This window comes from Caenorhabditis briggsae (assembly GCF_000004555.2).
Source record: "Caenorhabditis briggsae complete genome, chrX, whole genome shotgun sequence".
NCBI classification, from domain to species: Eukaryota; Metazoa; Nematoda; class Chromadorea; order Rhabditida; family Rhabditidae; genus Caenorhabditis; species Caenorhabditis briggsae.
Window position 1 is genome coordinate 808,981 of NC_013491.2, and position 19,793 is coordinate 828,773.

Below are 19,793 nucleotides of genomic sequence, written 5' to 3' on the forward strand. Positions count from 1 at the left end.
AAAGAACAACAAATGTGAAATGGAGAAAAGAGCATCATCATATCACTCTCTTTCCCACCTCTGTTATTTTACACACCAATTCGACACATATCTAACTCCGAGTGCCTAATGTTTCTTCTTCCTGGTGAGATTTGACCTCCAACTTGCGCAACTCGTAGCTCCGTTTTTTGTTACAAAAAGTCATTTATTGCAATACGGGGTGGTGTAGTGATGGAGTTGATCCATTTATCCCCCCGCTGCGCATACCCTGAGTCAAATTCCACCACTCTCAACAGCCGGTGACAGATCCCACCACCATTTGCTCACCAGACTTTCACCACTACCACCCTTACTTTTCTAGGACAATCCATCCCACCAATTTCTCGTTTATTACCGCGAAGAGTCAGTTCCTCTTTTCGTGTCTGCTCATTCTACTCGTTCTATCTTCCTAAATGGTGAAACTGGACAATTAAGCAATTTGTAACCTCTTGGGCCAATCTAGATTCTATTCATTTTGTTCCTCTCTCTTTTTCATTTGACAAAACGAATTGGTTCGTGAAAACGAGACTTCTGAACGCAAAATTAAATTTTTGAAAAAAGTAAAAAATTTTAATTTGGAGTCATGTTTAATTTTTTGCATTCACCGGTTCCAAACGTTGCTCTAAAAAGATAATTCGTTCTCTCATATGATCTCAAACCAATCAAACAACAGCTCACGTGTTCGAATAAAAAAAAATGATTCAATCGAAAAATAAAAGATTCTTATCGTGATCGCATACTTTACACATATCCATTCAATATTACTCACTTCTATCCAAGTGTAACATTGGTGTCGGGTGTTGGCAATCAGTTGAAATAGAGGTTGTGAATTTTTGAGAAACAATGTTGTGATAATTTTCAGTTCGATGTTTTCATACTTAAACGTGAAAAAACAGGTGTCTTGCAGGAATCGGCAAAAAGCTGAAAATAGAAACTTTCAACAAATTCAGTGAACGCAACATTTTCAATTTAGGTCTGATTCACACTCTCTAAAGTTTTCAAAGTAATACAATTTTATATATTTCATTGACCGGATTGACTGTATATCTTAGTTTTTGGATTTCGAAACGTCAGAAGCTTTATGATTTCTAAAGCTTTCTGTGCAAACAATTTCAAAAATATTCCCTGACCAGTAGGCAAGGTAATTTTTCTTTCTGTCCCATCGTTCTGTCAGTGACAAACTAAGAAACATTTTTCTCATCTCATTGGCTTTTTGAACTACTGTAGTTCAGTTTTGCGTAGTTTTTGCAAAGATCATTTGAGTTCCAACGAATTTTTTAATTTTCAAGTTTGCAAGAATGTATTTTGATTAGAACATATCAGTCTGATTTATCAATGTCAATTTTTTTAAAAAATTTAATTGGGGTTACAATTCATATCTTATATTCGAGTGGGTGGAGTCTACAAACGTCATTGGACCACATTTTCTACAACTGATACTACATTATTCAAGTTCCCGAAACACATTTCTTCCCGTCTTAAAATGGGACAAAAAAAGTAGTCACCCACACTTTTCTCCAGGTAAATTACAATTTTTCGAGATATGCACGTAGAGCCCCGCCTCCTCAAGCCCGCTCAGTCTGGCTCCCCCAAATCCGGAATTCTAATTTCATTATCCTTTTTTCTCGTCGCCTTTACTTGTGCATTTTTTCAGCTCAACATGGTCCCTACTTGATTTTCCTCTTCATTGAATTTTCGCGTTGCTTTCTTCCGTTTTTCTTATGCGAATTTTCTAAAAATGGGCGGTAAAAAAAAATAAGTTGTGTCAGAAGTTCATTGAGCCGTCTCAAGATTTCACTTCTTTCCTTCACCCTTCTCGACTCGGAGGATGAATTTTTGACTCATTCATCACCAAGAGACGAACCCTCGGAACAGTCTTCTTTTTCTATTTTTGGTTTCTCTTTTATCGTTTCATCTTTTAGTTCAATTTTTTCACTATCCTTTTTTCGGCTCTATTCTAGTTTAGAGGTCCCAAAAAAGAATAGAGGTCCCAAAAAAGAATAGAGGTCCGAAAAAAAATTAGAGGTCCCAAAATAAAATAGAGGTCCCAAAAAAAAATTAGAGGTCCCAAAAAAGTTTAGTGGTCCCAAGAAAAAATAGTGGTCCAAAACTTAAAAATGCACAGATACCGGAATAATGTACTAAAATTTGAATTGTGTAAGAATTTAAAGTTTTGAGGTCTTATAGCAAAATAATTGTTGATGATATATTTTATACTTCTAATAGGCTTAGGAATGCATATTTTTTGACAATTATCTAAGCCTGAGAGACAGCATAATCACGGTGTGATTACTGTATTGCCCAAATTTTCCTCATATGTAAATTGGGGTTCATCGGCAAGATGCGAGAGAATTGGAGCTAAAATTGTTAGGAGTAGTCTTGTCATCCTATAAGACCCTAAAACTCAAACTACTCGCACAGTTCAAATACTAGTACCATATTCCAACATCTGCGCGTTTTTCGTATTTTGGACCTCTATTTTTTCTTGGGACCTCTAAACTTTTTTGAGACCTCTAATTTTTTTTCGGACCTCTATTTTATTTTGAGACCTCTAATTTTTTTTCGGACCTCTAAATTTTTTTGGGACCTCTAAACTAGAAAAGAGCCCTTTTTTCTTCTCCTCGGCTCTGCTCCACCTTGTTGTAAATTAAAACTGAAATGTGCAATTGCACCATTTTTCTCATTTTGCGCACATGTGTGCCATTTTAAGAGTCCTCTACCCATCTCTTCCTCTTTGAACTCGCGTCGGCACTACGCCATCAGAGATGAGAATAGGTTCCTCTTCGCTTTCTATGACACTCAATACGTACTTTTATGATGGCACCTATTCCTCAACCCATCGTCACCAGCGCCGTCGGGGTTGTTCTCGAGTTTCCACAGACTTTCCTCTTTTACCCCATATCCTCTTTTTGACGCCTGGTATTTGTATTTGAAGCGATGGATATATCCCCAGAAGCATAATCGGAGAAAATAATGTATGTTCTTGTTATTCTTTGTTGCGCCGAAATAAAACGCGCTTTTTAGCTCTTTTTAAAAACATACTTGATTTGTATTGCATCGATGCGTAGAGATTTTATATTTGAAAAACAAGACAAGGTTTTTGAATTTTAACATTATATTTATTTTATTACAGTAACCAAAATGCTCAATTCTCTAGAATAGATGTATTTCGGGACATATTTTTTGAATACCAAAAAAAGACATGCTTCTGATTGAGGCTAAGAGTCGAATAACACGCATGAGTTAAAATGATCAGGATAAAAAATCTTCTGTTCAATTGTTAAGTCATTTCAAAACAACTGTTAAGTCATTTCAAACTATCCTAATTGCTTGCTCTTCCCTTCCATTCCATGTTGCACTTTTAACAATAAGTGCGTTTCAATGGGTAATTGGGTCATATCCGTAACTAATACTTGTCGACAAAACTACTTCTATTATTCGCGTAACGCCTTCTTCTACGTCTTGTTCAACTTTTCTTCTACCCGTCTTCTATTTCTTACGGGCTCCCCAGAGACCAATGGGGTTCTTCTTCTATGTCATCGTCCTTTTGGAGTTTGCAACAAAGTGGAAACAAGATAGATGAAGGCAATGTCAAAGTTTGGTTTTTCATCAAAGTGACACATCATGGAGAAACAATTTTTCCTATTGAAACTTGAAATGAGGAATCTTGATAACACGGTTTTTTGTTCATGTTCCCACATTCTTCTTCTTGCTTCCACATTTTTATATTTTGAAAACAGAAACTATTATTCGAAGTAATTTTCAGGTAACTCCATGCGATGAGAAAGACGGTTATCTGGTTACTGTTGTTGTGTGCTTTTGCACACGGGTCACGGCATGCTGAGGAAGATGAACAGGTACTGTAGGCCATTATATTTTTTTGTTATAGTTGCCGAAAAATTGTTCAGAATTTATTCAGAATGCTACTGTAATGACGAATTGAAAAAAAAATGTGAAAAAATTCTCGATTTTCAAGAGTACAGAAACCACTCTAGCTTAACTTTGCCGAAAAACTTCTTATCTCTCTTCAGATGCTAATCCGCCACTTCACCAAAGAGGGAGAAATCGCGACGATGAACCAGTTGCGCGAGACCATCGGTCCGTTTCGTGACCCACTTCACTTCAGGCACATGAACTACTCAACATTGACGGATCACATTCATGTAAGCTCTCTTTGGAGTCTTAGAGTACACGGTTTTGTTTCAGAACCTTCACAGAAAATATCCAAATCTGACACATATTTATTCGGCTGGTCAGTCAGTAGAAGGAAGAGAGTTGTGGGTTTTTGTGGTGTCCAGGTATCCGAAAGAGCACAGAAAGTTGATTCCGGAATTCAAGTATGTGGCAAATATGCATGGAAATGAGGTTAGCCTACATTTTCGTGTTAATCTATGATTTATTTTCCTTAATAGGTCACTGGACGTGTCTTCCTTGTCTCCCTAGCTGAAACTTTGCTTCAAAACTATAACACCAATTTATGGATCCACCAACTTGTTGACAGCACTAGAATTCATTTGATGCCATCCATGAATCCAGACGGGTATGAGCATGCGTCAGAAGGAGATTCATCTGGAATCACCGGACGTCAAAATGCTAATGGAAAGGATTTGAATCGAAACTTTCCAAGTCGTTTTCCCAATTATTTTCCGACAAGTGATATTCAACCCGAAACAATCGCTGTAATGAATTGGACTCGCCAAATTCCTTTCGTTCTATCAGCTAATCTGCACGGTGGCACGACTCTTGGTTAGTTGTTTTTTCCAGTTATCACAACTTGCAGTTATTCTAACCAAACATAATTTCAGTGAATTACCCATTCGATGACTATCCAACACGTACTAGACAAGCACATTACGCTCCATCACCCGACAATGCACTTTTCGTCCGGTTGGCTTACTCGTATGCACGAGGTCACGAGCGTATGTGGAAAGAGGGGCCGAGGTGTTTGGATGACGATTTGAATGTTGCTGTGGATCCTCAAAATGGTATCATCAATGGAGCGGACTGGTAAAAAATTAATTACAAGATATTACTGTATTCAAGTTTTTTTCAGGTACATTGTTTCTGGAGGAATGCAAGACTGGAACTATTTGAACACTAATTGCTTTGAGCTGACTGTTGAGATGAACTGTGAGAAATTTCCAAAAACTGCAAAGTTGGTAAAGCTGTGGGAAGAGAACAAATACGCATTGCTCAAGTTTATTTCACTAGTTCATGAGTATGTCTTGAAATCGCTTTAGATTTGAATGAAACAATATGAATGTTACAGAGCTATCCACGGTCTTGTCATTGACGCTGAAACTGGAGAAGGGATTGTAAATGCCACTGTTAGTATTGATGAGAAGGCCAAGATTGTTGTGAGTTACGGAGATGGAGAATTTTGGCGCCTTGCAAATCGAGGTACTTATGAGGTGAGTTGAAATGAAAATTCCATGTTTCCGGCCTCATTCGAATATTTCTAGTTAACTTTCGACCACAGTGACTACTATCCAATCACCCGTACCGTCCACGTCACACCACAAAACCGATCTCCGTACATTGAAGTCCCTCTCCAACGCATCGTTCCGCGTGCCAAGCCAACACGCATCCCAATCAAGCCCGCTAACAAAGACGAGTACAATGTGGACCCCTACAGTAACAAGGATCTCCGTATTATCACAATGTCTGCAGTGTGCCACCAATTCTCATCACTTGTAATTCTTGCCGTCATTCTGAACCGTGTTTTGTAAACTTTTTCATTTCTAAACTAAACTTTCTTTTCTTGCTTTTCTATGACCCCTTTTTTCCGATTTTCCAAATATTTAACATCATCCATGATGTTTTCTTTTTCGTCTAAATTCTCATTCCCTCAGCTTCAAAATTGTGAGCAGCTCTTTTGCTTGTTTTTCTATCAATATCATGTTACTTTGATGATGATGTGTCTGACGCAATAATGGACACTTTCAAAGTTTCATTTCGATTTGATATGATTTCTGAAATAAAGTTTGGTATTCAAAAAGCTACAAAAACATAGATAGGCAGAATTTCCATGTAAAGAAATTCCAAACAGGCTGTTGCGTAAAATACAAATCTCACAAATTTTCCCTTTTTAACTTAGGAAGATCAACTAAACAAAAAGAGTAATAAGCTGCCAAAATCTCAAAAAAGACACGAAAAAAGAAATAATGACGTAATGGCAGGAAAACTATGCCAAGTCGTATATAGTAAATCTGCAGCGGATTACAAAGAAAAAAATCTTCGATGACAGTGTTTGCCAGTGTGAAACAATTTTGTCATACCGTGGAAATGCCATCTTCTCTCACAAATTCCCTATACTTCGTGTTTTTCCCATTTTTCGCACTAGTCGTTGTTTTATATGGACTGTTTTATTCTATAACAATATATCGAGAACTGAATGACCTATCTGTGATAGTGAGAAAAAATGTAGCTGAGTTTACGGTATATTTTATAGACATTTCCGGCAAAAAAAAAACAGCTTTTTGTTAGGTTACTACGAACATTGCCTGGGACCAAATTATGGAGGTCAGTGAAGAACATTTTTCAAGCATCAGGAAGAGAAGTGTCACAAAAAAGTCGGTTTTCATAGAAAGGATCTTTAGAAACACACTCCAATCAAATTTACCGCCCTGGTGCGTTTGTGAACCTCTTGTTCCAAGATGTCCACCAGGCCCACCAGGACCTCCTGGGTGTAGAGGAGACGTTGGAATGCCAGGACAGCCAGGACGACGTGGAATCAACAACTTTGAAACGCTTCCCGCCAAGAAATGCGTTTTCAGAGAACGCTTAGCCTGTATAATGTGTCCAAGAGGGCCTCCAGGACGGAGAGGAATAATGGGGCTGGAAGGAGAAAAGGGGTTGCCTGGAAAACGAGGACTGCCCGGATCTATACTAGGAACCATCAAAATATTGCGTGGCTTACCAGGAGAACCAGGAGAACCAGGAAGACCAGGTTGGTATTTTCTTTGAACAGTTTTTGTGACTCTGAAATTAAATTCACAAAGTTTCTTGATGTTTAAACTTTTTTGTGGAGAATTCTATCATTTTGTTTTTAAGAAGTTCAGTATTTTCTTAGTTTCGTCTGAGAAAAACGTCGGTATACAGTGCGTTGCAAATTTATACGGCCACTCATGTCTTGGATCATAACTTTTGAACCGTTGAAGTTATCTATCTAATTTTTTGATAATTGGATTTGGAATTACAAATTACATTTCGTGGCCAATTTTTGTGATGAAAACTTGAAAATTATTCGAGTTATCTGAAAAAGTCTGAAAATACGCCATTTGCAACCGTTGCAAATTTATACGGCCACTCCAAAGATCGGGTAGATCATGACCTCCAGGAAAGACATATGGGTCTGCTTTTGATTATGTATCATTATAAGCACTGTGAAAAACTGTTTTCATCATGTATGTTTTTTTTCTGTTACCTTGACATTATGCCCGTGGTCGTTTGCTGATTGATGCTGGAAAAGCTTCAATCCGTGCGTTTAGATAAGCTGGAAGGATCGAAAAAAACCAATTTAAAGTAACTAAATTATTCAAACTGTTTATTTATCCAATTCTCCCTGATCTGGAAGCCAGAAAACCAGCAAAAAACGGCTGAATCAGTTCAAACCTTGAACTCAAGAGATCCATTCTAGTCCCTCCGAACGCTTTGAAGCCGTGTCTTGATATGATACGGTAGTTGAACCTTGGTGCCTGCATTTAAAAAGTTTGGACAGTTGATGAAGATTATAAAAACATCAAAAGAACAGCCGTGCGCCCTGATCCGAGGCTTTCCAACGGTCACAAAGTACGTCATCTCGACATCTCCCGTGAAAATATGGGAACGGACTGGAAGAAAAAGAAAAAAAAGAAAGCTAAAGCTTTAAATCGATTTCCAAAATCATTCACCTCGCTTTTTTTTTCATCAGAGAAAACAATTTGAGAATGGTAAGAGCTTCTTATCTTCTCACAGTCGGTTCCGATATTCTATCGGGAGTTGTCGAGACGACGTACTTTGTGACCGTCGGAAAGCCTTGGATCAGAGCGCACGGCTGTTCTTTTGATGTTTTTATCATCTTCACGAACTGTCCAAACTTTATACATGCAGGCACCAAGGTTGAACTACCGTATCATATCAAGACGCGGCTTCAAAGCGCCTGGAGGGACAAGAATGGATCTCTTGAGTTCAACATTTGAACTGATCCAGCCGTTTTTCGCTGGTTTTTTGGCTTCCAGATCAGGAAAAATAGGATAAATAAACAGTTTGAATATTTAGGTTACTTTTAATTGGCTTTTTCGATCCTTCCAGCTTATCTGAACGCGCCAATTGAAGCTTTTTCAGCATCAATCAGCAAACAATCAATGGAATAATGCCAAGGTTACAGAAAAAAGAACATACATGATGAAAACAGTTTTTCACAGTGCTTATAATGATACATAATCAAAATCAGACCCATATGTCTTTCCTGGAGGTCATGATCTACCCGATCTTTGGAGTGGCCGTATAAATTTGCAACGGTTGCAAATGGCGTATCTTCAGAATTTTTCAGATAACTCGAACAGTTTTCAGGTTTCCTCACAAAAATTGGCCAATAGATGTAATTTCTGATTGGCCAATAGATGTAATTCTTCGTTTTTTTCCTCCCAATTTTCCTCAAATTTTCTCTTTTTCTCAATTTTCGTGGTAATTGAAATTTTTCTCATTTCTTTTCATAATTTTCTAGATCATTGATTGAAGGAAACAATCAAATTAGCGATTTACCAACGAAATTCGAAAATCCCAAAAATTGGCCCAAAATGAGCTATTTTCTATCGAAAATTGTTTGAACAGGCAATAAAACATTACAGAAACTATAAAACTAATTTTTTTTCAATTAGTTACCACGAAAATTTGAGCAAAAACGATGAGAAACGAAGGAAAACTAAGAAAATCCTAAAAATAAAATTTGCGAGCAATGACGTCATTAGTCCATGTACGTGGCCGAGGTGGGGGGTTTTCTCATCTATGGGAAAATTTCGCAAATTTCACAGCTTTTCGCAAATCCCATTTTTCTCCTTTTTCCTTCGTTTTTCGTCATTTTTGCTCAAATGTTTGTGGTAATTAATCGAAACAATTAATTTTATAATATTTGTAATGTTTTATTGTCTGTTCAAACAATTTTCGAATGAAAATAGCTCATTTTGGGCCAATTTTTGGGATTTTCGAATTTCGTTGGTAAATCGCTAATTTGTGATTGTTTCCTTCAATCAATGATCTAGAAAATTATGGAAAGAAATAAGAAAAGTTTCAATTACCACGAAAATTGAGGAAAATTAAGAAAAATTGGAAAATTGAGGAAAATTGGGGAAAAAGGAATATTGAGCAACAAAGGGAAATGAAATAGAATTGAGGAAAATTGGTATTGAGGAAAGTATCGGCTGGGTTTTAATCCTAAATTAAGCATTAAGAACCTGAGTTTGTAAAACTTGTCAAGCTTATTTTACAGTTCTCCATTTTCAAAAAGAACTATGTACCAATGAGAAGTGAACAATTTCTGTCGTCCGAAATTCTCAGATGCCGAAACACTGAAATTCTGAGATTTCGAAGTTCTGAAATTGGCAATTTTCAGATTCTCCGATTCTGAAGTTCCGAAATTTTCAGATCCCGCTCTGAAATTCAGGAATTCAGAAACTCCCTCAAAAAAAAATTGTACCCCCGAATCACAAGCGTTGTACCCCCAAATGAAGTGGGTTGTACCTCCGAATCATCGATAGCTTGTACCCTCGAATCGTTGTACCCCCAAATTATAGTACCTACGAATTTTGTACCCCCGAATCACCAATTTTGTACCCCTAAATTAGTTGTACCCCCTTGTACCCCCGAATCATTGTACCCCCCGAATTTTTTGCCCTGTATTTTAAGTTCACTAGAAAATGTGGACCACTAAAGTAAATTACTTGCACTTTTTTGAACAAACGTAAATTGATTCAAATTCCAATCGGCTCGAAAATACCGCAGTGTTTTGACTAATGAAAATCCCTCCATTTTTTTGAACCAATACGTCAATAATTTCAGGAGAACCTGGAACGCCTGGGGAAGACGGAAAGGATGGTAGAAATGGATACAAATTGAAACCGGAACGAATTTTCCCCGGACCACCAGGACCAACAGGTCCCAGAGGTGCGCCATCTTCTCTGCAGAACTTTTCTCCAAATAAGATTTGTTAAGGTCCACCCGGAAGACAAGGACTACCCGGAGACAATGGATTACCAGGTCCTATGGGACCTCCGGGCTTCCGAGGCGAGAACGGACGGAGAGGACGTCCAGGAGAGCCTGGAAGACCTGGTAGACACGGAAGACCGGGTGGAGATTCTTCATACTGTCCGTGTCCGGCGCGATCTATGACTATCCGTGATTTTAAGAAGGTTTAAGTTAATTAGATGTTTAAAAAGTTATCTCAATTTTTTTAATGATTCTCCCATTTTATATAAATAAATTGTATATCTCCAGAAGTTTACTTTGAGACTAGTCTGTTTTTTTTTCTGAATCATTCAGGCAAGAAAAAAAATAATCTCAGAATTAGAATGCAAGATTTTTTTTGAATGGGAAGATATTCTAGGAATATCATCCAAATTTGAATTTTTTCCTTTCTGATTTGAATCATTTCAATATGTGCAAATTAATGTTAACAGAAAACATTTATCATATGATCAAGAAAAACGATTCATCCGAAGATTTATTTGCTACGGTAGAATTCCGATAATGGCAGATCATAGTTCTCCTCAAATACTCCAGCTCGTCGTTTTGCTTGCCGTGCGCTGGCCAAGGCTTGGAACTAAAAAATCGAATGTCAATGAATTTCTGCTTCAGTTTTTTTTTCGAAAGAACTTTCTAATCCTCCACTTACCAAATCAACCGGTTTCCGCTCCTTGTAAAGACTGTAGACTGGAAAATGGGCATTGACAGCGGAGGTGAGAGCGATGAGGATGGCAAGCATGGCGACCAGCACAGAAAACTGCATCTTGAAGTTAAGATGTGGAGAAGCTCAACTGGGCTGAATTGTGCCTTTTTGTTTTTTGCGTGATGCTTATATACTTTTTTTCAAGGGGGCTATTAGGAATTCGTAAAAAAACGCCAACCAAAATATACAACAAAGACGGATGCATAATTTCTAGAATCAGACTGAGAAAAAAGAAAAAATCAGACTAAAAATAATTGTGAATTCAGTTACGAAGAAAGTAGAATTTGGAATAAAAACCTGAAAAACAGAATGGCTTACTCAGAAAATCAAATTCGGGCTGTGAATGTCTGGTTTCAGACAATGAGGTCGTTTAGGGGCGTTAGTTCACATCTAGGATTGTTTGAAGACGAAACCCCAAGATCAGATTACCACTCAGGCTTTCTAGGAGCGACTGACGTGGGAAACCGTGGGAAATATGGTTCTGAGTTCATGGATAGCTTATTTCGCTCTGAGCTTTTTTTTCCTCGCACTGATTTGAATCAAACTCGTGATTTCAAAAGTTGGATGATGCAAAAAACGTTTTATTCGAAAAAAAATTAAATACAGTCACAGACAAGCGAGAAATAAAATGGAAGAAGACGAAAAACTCAAATCTCAAAACATGAACGCCCGAAGAACATTCGGTTGAAGGCGGACGGAATTCCCTGGGCGGCAAAGTTCTGAATAATTCAATTTCTTGTTAGTGAGCCCATTTTCTTTTCTTCCCCCTTTTCCAGACTTTTTAAGTCCCACCTACCTCGGGAGGCGGAATTGTATAGATGGTTCTGTAGCACACGGCTGGAATGTTATCAGGACCAACTGGAAAAATTTATGAAATGATTATTGGTCAGAATTCGGTTATTTTCTACAAACCCATTCTCTCTGAAAGTCGTCTCAATGATCGGTCTCGTCGGCGAGACTCTGGGGCTGGAATGTGCTGTGAAATCCAATTGTTCTCAATTTCTATAGAAGCAATTATTTTTCCAGTAATTCAAGGTTTTTTCTTTAGTTGTTGTTTTTTTTCGGCGAGCATAACGTACCTCTTTGCTGGGTTTTGTCAACAGTTGTCTCCAAAGCGGTCCTTCGACTTCTACGCGTTGCGTTCACAACCTGGAATTTTGTTACGAATTGAACTGAGTACTGGAAACCCTCAATTGTTATTTAGTTCTCACTACATTGCTGCCTAGTGTTCCATGGACTACAAAAACGACTAAAAATATTTTGGGCTTTCCACGAAGTACACAATTCCACGAGTCTCACTTTCGTGTTTACACTTTTTCGATTTATAAAATGAAGCCCTACAAAAACAGTTCATTGGTGTGAGAAATGTGTGGGGAAACCTACGAAATTTCAAAAATCTATGATTACAAATGACGCACCTGTTGCGATATATTCGGAGTTTCTGTCATCCGTTTTTGGCTTGGAGCTCTGATGCGGTTTGGTGACTTGGCACCAGCAGTTGGGCTCTTTGGACTTTCGTTTAGTAGCTGACGGATGGCAAGACATGAGTCTATGAAAATTGAGAAAAATCACTATAGAGAAGGAATGGGATTTACCGAGTAATTGATAGTTGATAACTGTGCCAAAGAATGAGTTTTTGCGTTTGCATAGAGGACAGTTTCTGGAATATGAAAATTCTCTGAAAATTGTTGAATGGGGGCTTACACAAGTTTAGTTTGGCACTTCAAGCAAATTGAGTGACCACAAAATCCGACACACGGACGATGAGAGTTATCATCTGGAAAAAAAATGGAAAAAAAAACATCAAAAAATTTTAAATTTAACCCTCGTTCTCAGTATTCGAGGAGCTGTACATTATACAAAAGTTCATTTCCTGGATCATGAAATAACTCTATCCTGAGTTGAGTCACTGCTTATTCACTTTCAGTAGTCGATAAACATCATAATAGAGAAAAAAACTTACCATAATCCTCCAAACAAGTGGGACATCTTGAGAAGTCAACATTCGACAGCATCTCTATCCGGGTGGAAATGAATATATCTTCTCTTCTCGCTTAGCCACGGAGCCCCTAAAATCACCAATAGCAACACGAGCTCAACAAAACATTTGTGTGTCTGTGGCTTTGACAGAAACGACACGTCATGAGAAACCTCACAAAGGAGGAATCCCTGTCAAACAGCTGATTCTTTGATCGATCGCATGGATATAGAAATTTTTCGTTGTATTATTTCGATTTTGCAAGTACGCCGAATGGTCGCGCAAGGGATTAAAATTGGGATTTAGAGGATAAGATTTGGTTATTTTTGTGTTTTCCCAAATTTCGAGCTTGTCTTTTTTTGGCTTGGAGTGGAACTAGGCATCGTAGACTACTGATGTCATAAAAAATTCTGTATAATGATGGGAAGTAGGATGAGGAACTGGAAATAAAACTTAAAAGCAGGAACAATTTTATAGCGGAACTCGTATAGGTATTCAGTGGTCTCCACAGTCTATCAAAACAACGAATTGCGTCACGTAATCTGACAAGAGATAAAGCTTCATCTGTTCCGGGAAAACCTTTCTAGGTTAACGACCATTCGATGCCTGAAGGTTTTAAAAAAAGCATTTAAGAGTTATTAAAATTGTATTAGTCATTATTCACACATAACAATTCTGGTCTATTAATTTTTTGTTTCAGATGGCACAAACTAGTCTTTAGACATGCCGAGATGTATAACTCGTGGCTTTGAAATGATTCATAAGTTTTCATTCTAAATTTGGCGTAAAATGCTTGATAATTCAAACAACCATTCCCGTAATTTTGGAATAGTTTTCTCAGTCTATCTGTAAGGCTTGAACAAAAAAAATTCAGAAAATTCGACAACTGCTAATTTTCATTTTGAAAAACTTCTCAATAAATGTATTGGAAGACTAGCTCTCAATGAGGAGTTGATACAAGAACGAATTAAAAAAATCTAGATGCATTCTAAGAAAACAGGATGAATGGATTATTAAAATTCTCTATACCACAAACTTTGACTATGCAAAAAATAGTTTTGCTAAAAATTTTGAAAACTGCAATCTCTTCCAAAAATGGCAGACGAATATTCCTTTGGGACTGATAGAATTGGTAGCAATCGAACTGATCAGGTTTCTATATTATATGTTTCGATGCTCATCCTAGTCAGTTTTTGATCGGAACACCCTAGACACTTTCTGCTAACATGTTTTACGGGTGGTCTATCCCTGCATGTTTCAATGATCATGGAACCAAGTTGTTTGCATGTCAAGGATGTTTTAACACCAAACTCTCACAGTTCCCTTTGGAAAACTCAAAACCATTTCTCGAATGAAAAATCTTCATCTTTTACCACCAATATTTCTATTTCAGTCTTTTGGTGAACTGCCATAGACACTTGGCAGCGGGCATTGACATGCCTTTGTTGACTCGTCGACGAAGAGAAAAAAGAAAGGAGATGGGCATTGCAAACAACAAATAATAGTGAAGTTTGTTAGGATCATCTCATGGCTTACCTTTAACTTTACCTTTGAGTTTTTTCTGAAGAGTCATCCACTCCCCGCCCATTTTCTAAATATATGTTGTAGAAGAGATCTCACTCAAAATCTAGTTTTACGAAATAGTTTGGTACCACTATAAAAGCAAAATTTCATTTCGGAGTAGCTCATATCTTGGCTGACAATGTTCACTACTCTACTCTTAGGTAACATGCAGCTTTTCAGTTTCAAAATTTAATCGGCTTCTGATTTTCAGTTTGTCTTTCTGCATTCTCCGTTCACTGTCAGAACGCCTACGGTAACATATATGGCTATGACACTAGTAACACTGGAAACTCAAACAATGGTCCTTTCTTGGTACAAAATCCGAATTATCAATTTTTGAACGATCAACTTGCCAACGAATACTCGCAAACCTATCTAGAAGAGCTTAGAAATTACGAGCAATCTTGTAAGTGCATTTTTTCATTAGCGTTTTTAAGAACAAAAATTTATTGATTTTTCCAGCTGGATCATCAGCGAACGGAGGAATTGTCACTAGCTCCTCTAGTGTTCCAGCTAATGGTTACTACACCGGACCAGCACTATCCAACGATCAGCAAAATCAAGTGAACTATCAACAAATTGTGCAAAGAAACCCATCCAGCAGTGGATCGTACTCGTCTAGTGGAAATATTTATGGTTACAACTATAACTCCGGCAGCAACGCGGGAAGAACATCAGGGTCAACCCAGTACAATAATAATGTGCAGTACTCAGGTAGATAATTACCAAAGATTTCTACTGATTTGAATTAAAAAATGTTTGTGAAATATTGAATCAATTTTCAATTTTTAAACGTTCTTCCGGGAAATCAATAAAAATGAAAAATATTCATAATTCGTGTACTTCCAGCCCCCAGCACCGCTCAACCATACGTGTATCCATTCGGACAGTACGCTCCAGCCGGCTCTTCCAGCTCGAACCCAGTGCTTCGTGATCAGGCTTCCAACACATTCAGCTCCACAGCTTCCCCATACACTTCCACATCTGTGACCAACAACCTTGGAACTGGTAACATTCCGACCGGAAGAACATATACCCTTTTCGATCAGCCACAAAATTCTCAAGTAGGATATACCAGTGCTTCCGACCTGAAAACCACCAGACTTCGTGACCAGCCTCCACCAGCCACATTGAACCTCCGCGGAACCGGACCACTCCCAGGACCAACTCTCAACGGTCAAAATGCCAACACTCAATTGTTCCGTGATGCTGGATCGAATGATATTTACTATGGCAATGCTAACCGCAACGGACAGACAACCTACAGGTTCTCTAGCAGATTTTTTGATGTTGCTGGAAATAACACTGAAATGTATTATCCATATCGGTGAGTGGCAGAAAAATGCACTCACCGTAAACCCATATTTTTGATTTCAAGTTTTCTAAAAAATTTTGGAACACATCCCGTCCAAAAAAGTTCAACCTTTGTTCATTAGATTTGGTCAAATCCGACAACTATATTTCGATGTGAAATTTCCAAAAGATTACTTTATTTTAATTATAGTACCTCTACTCAATGGCAAACTGGATCATATGGAACACCATCCGGGACCAACGTCGGCTTATCTGGAAATGGTGTCCAATTCGATCAACGAGTATCTTCTACCACAATGAGCCCAAACGGTAGATAAAGAACATCTGGTCACCGATTAACTTTTGAGTAATTTTTGACACCCACAACAGTTATTGCCACGTGTTTGCCATTGCTTTCCTCCCATCACATCATAAATCTCTCACCGCCTACACCTCTTTTTTTATCTCCTCTAAAATCTTTTCCCTTATACACTGTGCTACACGTTTATTTGTCTTTTCAACTTTCCGCTTTTCGTTGTCCTCGTCTGTTTTGTAAATAAACTCCGTCGCCCTCCTACCCGAATTAACAAGAGAGTAAACACCTCTTCAAACATGTCAGAAAAAACTGTAAGCTTTTTTTAGCGAGATGCGCCCTTTCCGATCCCTACTGGTGCCAAGAATATGTGCAAATCTATTTAAGTTCCCGTCAACAATATGAGGGAGTTTCCACACAGGTACCGAAAAATTTTCGAGAACCAGAATATCCATAATATTTTTGTCTCCAGGCCGCATGCCCATCTCTGATCGCATCTCTTGCTGAAAGCTACAACGGTTGTTGCACTGCTGTTCGAGCTGCTGGATGCCAAATGTCATAAATATGTGGAATAATTGGTTTTGAGTCCTCAATATTACTTTTCAAATTTTTGTGGTTGCCGGTCTTTTTTATTATGTGTGCGTGTGTGTGTACGAAAACGTTGTGATGTATATAACGGAATAATGGAGAATGAATCATTCCATTTTTTGAACTCATCTTCAGTATAAATATTTGGATTTCAAAGTTTGGGAGGCATTTCGAAATTCCTACTGAACAGTTTTATTTCAAATTTGTCACTTGGATTACTTTAATGTAGTTTTTAATCGCAGATTTTTCAGATTTTCCAGAAAAATCTAAAAAACGCCAATTTCAATAACTTCTTTCCATTTCTATAAATCTCATATAATTTTGAGAAGAAAACTTATTGCCAACTTATTTAACTTCGGAATACGTTTTCTCGGTTCATTTTATATTTCAAAAAACGGATGAAATTGATTTTTGTTCGACAAACGTTTTCCAATTTTCATTTCAATTCTTGTTTTCCTTTTGTTGTTTGGTTACTGTTCCCATGTTATTGTTTCCAGGTTACTGTTTCCATGTCGTCTTTTCAGTTTTCACTTCATTTTGCCACTTTTCTCCACTTCAACCAACTTTCACACAATCCACGTCATTTCCGTTTCACGTGTAAAGAATAGTTCACCTCCCACTTTTCCCCGTAAATCATCGGATTATCCGTTTTCTCCTCATCATGCAACAAATTATGGTCATCACAACCTTTTCTTGTGTCTTTCAGAGTTTGTGACTGTTACTTTCGAAGACAACTGATTTCCATTATACCCTACACTTCTAGCCAATTTGCCCAAAAATGAAGACCATCTGAAAAGTGTTTTGCATAGGATGAGTCACGTTTGTTCTCTGTAAATTGTACGTGTTTAGTCTGTCACTGCCCTTTTCGCGCAGCAGACATTTGATTTCGGTCACCATACAAATACCCGCTTCTTCGGCCGGGTCTTTCTTCCAAAACTTTGTACACTGTCGCCTTATTCACACTTATTTCATACTGTCCAGTCAGTGTTTGCCCAAGTAGCCAGTGGGATTCTTATCAAAAGCGACTGAAACTTCTAACCAGTCAAAGAAATAAAAATAAATTAGAATAGTTCAGTTGCACCTGTCTGGAATACTAACGCACTTTGGAAAAATTCAAAGTTTTTACGTTTTTAGTACAAGAATTGTTCAAGCCCTAGGAAATTTCTCTCATTTGTTTTTCAACTTATTCAATGTTTTGGTTTGAGGAATGTCTTCCTGACTGTTTTTCAAAAATTTTTTATAGTAGCTTTCAAAAAGTATTGCATGCTGAAATGTGTACGTTACCTTTCTTCAACACGATTCATCTGCTAAGATATTCTTATCCAAAATAACCTTATCAGCTAAATAAACGCATAGAAACTAAATGTTTGATTTATTCTACCTGTAATCAGCGTATTGTAAAAACTTTTTGTATCCTATAGTATTCAGAGTTTATGGAAACCTGTAGTTTGTGCTCTCTAAACTCGCAAAAAACCTATTCTGACCTTTTGTGCCAGTTCGAATAAATTTTCAGCGTAATCTCAAATTGCACCATGCTCTGACATTTTGTGTTTTCTGTGTGTCTGTCACAGAGTGACATATAAAACATTTCTCATTTCTTATCAGCTCCTTCCCACCCCAGAGTTGTACCACCCGTGGTCAATCAGAATGTGCACATTCCGATTCATATCTCTACTTTTCTCTCTGCACCTCATTTTAACAATTGTGTGTACTGCGTGTGTTCACTGAGGTCCTTGTGTGACAGTTGCTCTGGTCCGTGCATCTTCTTTCTAATGTTCGCCAATTCACGTCAATTTCATCTTACGCAATTTGACTTCTTCTTCCTCTTCTATTTGTCCTATCCGTTTCTTCAATGTTCATATCATCGAAGTAACATGAAACTTAGGTTGCTTGACTGTCTTACACAACCTTTAGTCTTTTTGCCAACTCGATTTTTCTTTTTTCCAAAATTTCTTCTTATTTTCCTCATCTTCTTTCTCTGTTAAGTCTATTGTGAGAAATCCAACACCTTTAGAAATGTTTTCTTTTTTCGTCCTTCTACAAAATTTCTAACGAATCCTGTTGTCCTTCTGACTATATGTATAGCCGATGATCTTTAATTTCACGCAACACTGACACCGTACAGGAAGCGTAACAGTGGAGAAGATCACTTTGTTAGCCAGAAAACTTTTTAAATTCAATTTTTTTCTCAGTTCAGCTGCAGGTATAAAAGAAATATCTTGTAGCAGAATGATGTACAAAATCACTGGAGGCCAATTGACCCTCAATCATGTTGGGATCAGTGTAAAAATGACAACATTTTTGCGTTTATTTATCTCTTTGGCCTCACCTCGCCGCCCGGATAGACGAAAGAATCTTCCAATGGCTTCTTTTTCATTCACTACTAATTTTTTTACTAAATTTTCCTCTGAAGGAATTCGGCAGATTTCAAAGAACCACTATATCAAGTCAGAATTGGTTGCTCCGGTTGGTTTTGATTTTTTGTTTCGGATTTTCGAAATTTTTGTTCTTTCGGTTTCTTTGTTTATGTTTAGTCAAATTTGGAACAGTAGAGCACGTAATCATAATTCAAAATAATGTGCTAGAATGTCTAAAATTTGATGAGTTTTGAAATCTAGCTACAAAGTTTTCGATAAAGTCTCATTCTATTTTCGCCACACAATTTCAAATTAAGATACTAGAACATTTCAAAAACATAATATTACTTTTTAAAATTCGAAAAGTGCATAAACAACAGAAAGGGTCGTTTTCCAATTCGCCTTCTCCTTCCGCTTCCGTCTCAAATTACTTAGTTCCTACCTACAACTGTGAATTGAGGTAAAGTAGCCGGAACCCTCCGAAGGGCTCTCTCGCGCCGCTCGCGGTCTCACTGTGTTGACGTGAGTGGTAGATCTAAATGAAAATAGATTGTGGAGCCAGAAAGAGAAGTAGAGACGAGAGAGTGCACACGATTTGATGATGAATTGACCTCCAATTATTATTTGCTAAACTGTCATTTTGGGGGAGACATCATGAACGACGAAGATGGCAGAGGCGGAAAAGAAGGAAAACCAGGTTTCTCGGTTTCTTTTCACATCTTCTCAGTATTTATAACGTTCTCGGTTTTCATATCATTT

The 19,793-nt window shown here is 37.7% G+C and overlaps 5 protein-coding genes across 5 annotated transcripts; 3 read left to right on the forward strand and 2 right to left on the reverse strand.

The window, feature by feature from the left end:
- Positions 1-3,797: 3,797 nt before the first annotated feature.
- Positions 3,798-5,747, forward strand: CBG16407 (the record flags this gene model as incomplete). Its single annotated transcript, XM_002643609.1, has 8 exons — positions 3,798-3,875; positions 4,050-4,181; positions 4,225-4,383; positions 4,431-4,764; positions 4,824-5,025; positions 5,072-5,236; positions 5,288-5,429; positions 5,481-5,747. 8 exons carry the CDS (start codon positions 3,798-3,800, stop codon positions 5,745-5,747), a joined length of 1,479 nt encoding a protein of 492 aa, XP_002643655.1.
- Positions 5,748-6,258: 511 nt separating this feature from the next.
- Positions 6,259-10,412, forward strand: Cbr-col-187 (the record flags this gene model as incomplete). The annotated part of the gene is made up of 4 exons (XM_002643608.2): positions 6,259-6,456; positions 6,505-6,967; positions 10,057-10,161; positions 10,210-10,412. 4 exons carry the CDS (start codon positions 6,259-6,261, stop codon positions 10,410-10,412), a joined length of 969 nt encoding a protein of 322 aa, XP_002643654.2.
- A 305-nt stretch (positions 10,413-10,717) lies between these two features.
- CBG16405 lies at positions 10,718-11,002 on the reverse strand (the record flags this gene model as incomplete). Its single annotated transcript, XM_002643607.1, has 2 exons — positions 10,718-10,816; positions 10,889-11,002. The coding sequence occupies 2 exons, from the start codon at positions 11,000-11,002 to the stop codon at positions 10,718-10,720; spliced, it is 213 nt and encodes a 70-aa protein (XP_002643653.1).
- A 587-nt stretch (positions 11,003-11,589) lies between these two features.
- CBG16404 lies at positions 11,590-12,957 on the reverse strand (the record flags this gene model as incomplete). Its single annotated transcript, XM_045238755.1, has 8 exons — positions 11,590-11,661; positions 11,739-11,800; positions 11,855-11,944; positions 12,022-12,091; positions 12,361-12,491; positions 12,538-12,602; positions 12,647-12,719; positions 12,906-12,957. The coding sequence occupies 8 exons, from the start codon at positions 12,955-12,957 to the stop codon at positions 11,590-11,592; spliced, it is 615 nt and encodes a 204-aa protein (XP_045095852.1).
- Positions 12,958-14,622: 1,665 nt separating this feature from the next.
- Positions 14,623-16,651, forward strand: CBG16402 (the record flags this gene model as incomplete). Its single annotated transcript, XM_002643605.1, has 7 exons — positions 14,623-14,644; positions 14,695-14,889; positions 14,946-15,197; positions 15,333-15,810; positions 15,988-16,106; positions 16,419-16,510; positions 16,562-16,651. 7 exons carry the CDS (start codon positions 14,623-14,625, stop codon positions 16,649-16,651), a joined length of 1,248 nt encoding a protein of 415 aa, XP_002643651.1.
- Between the last annotated feature and the right edge of the window lie 3,142 nt (positions 16,652-19,793).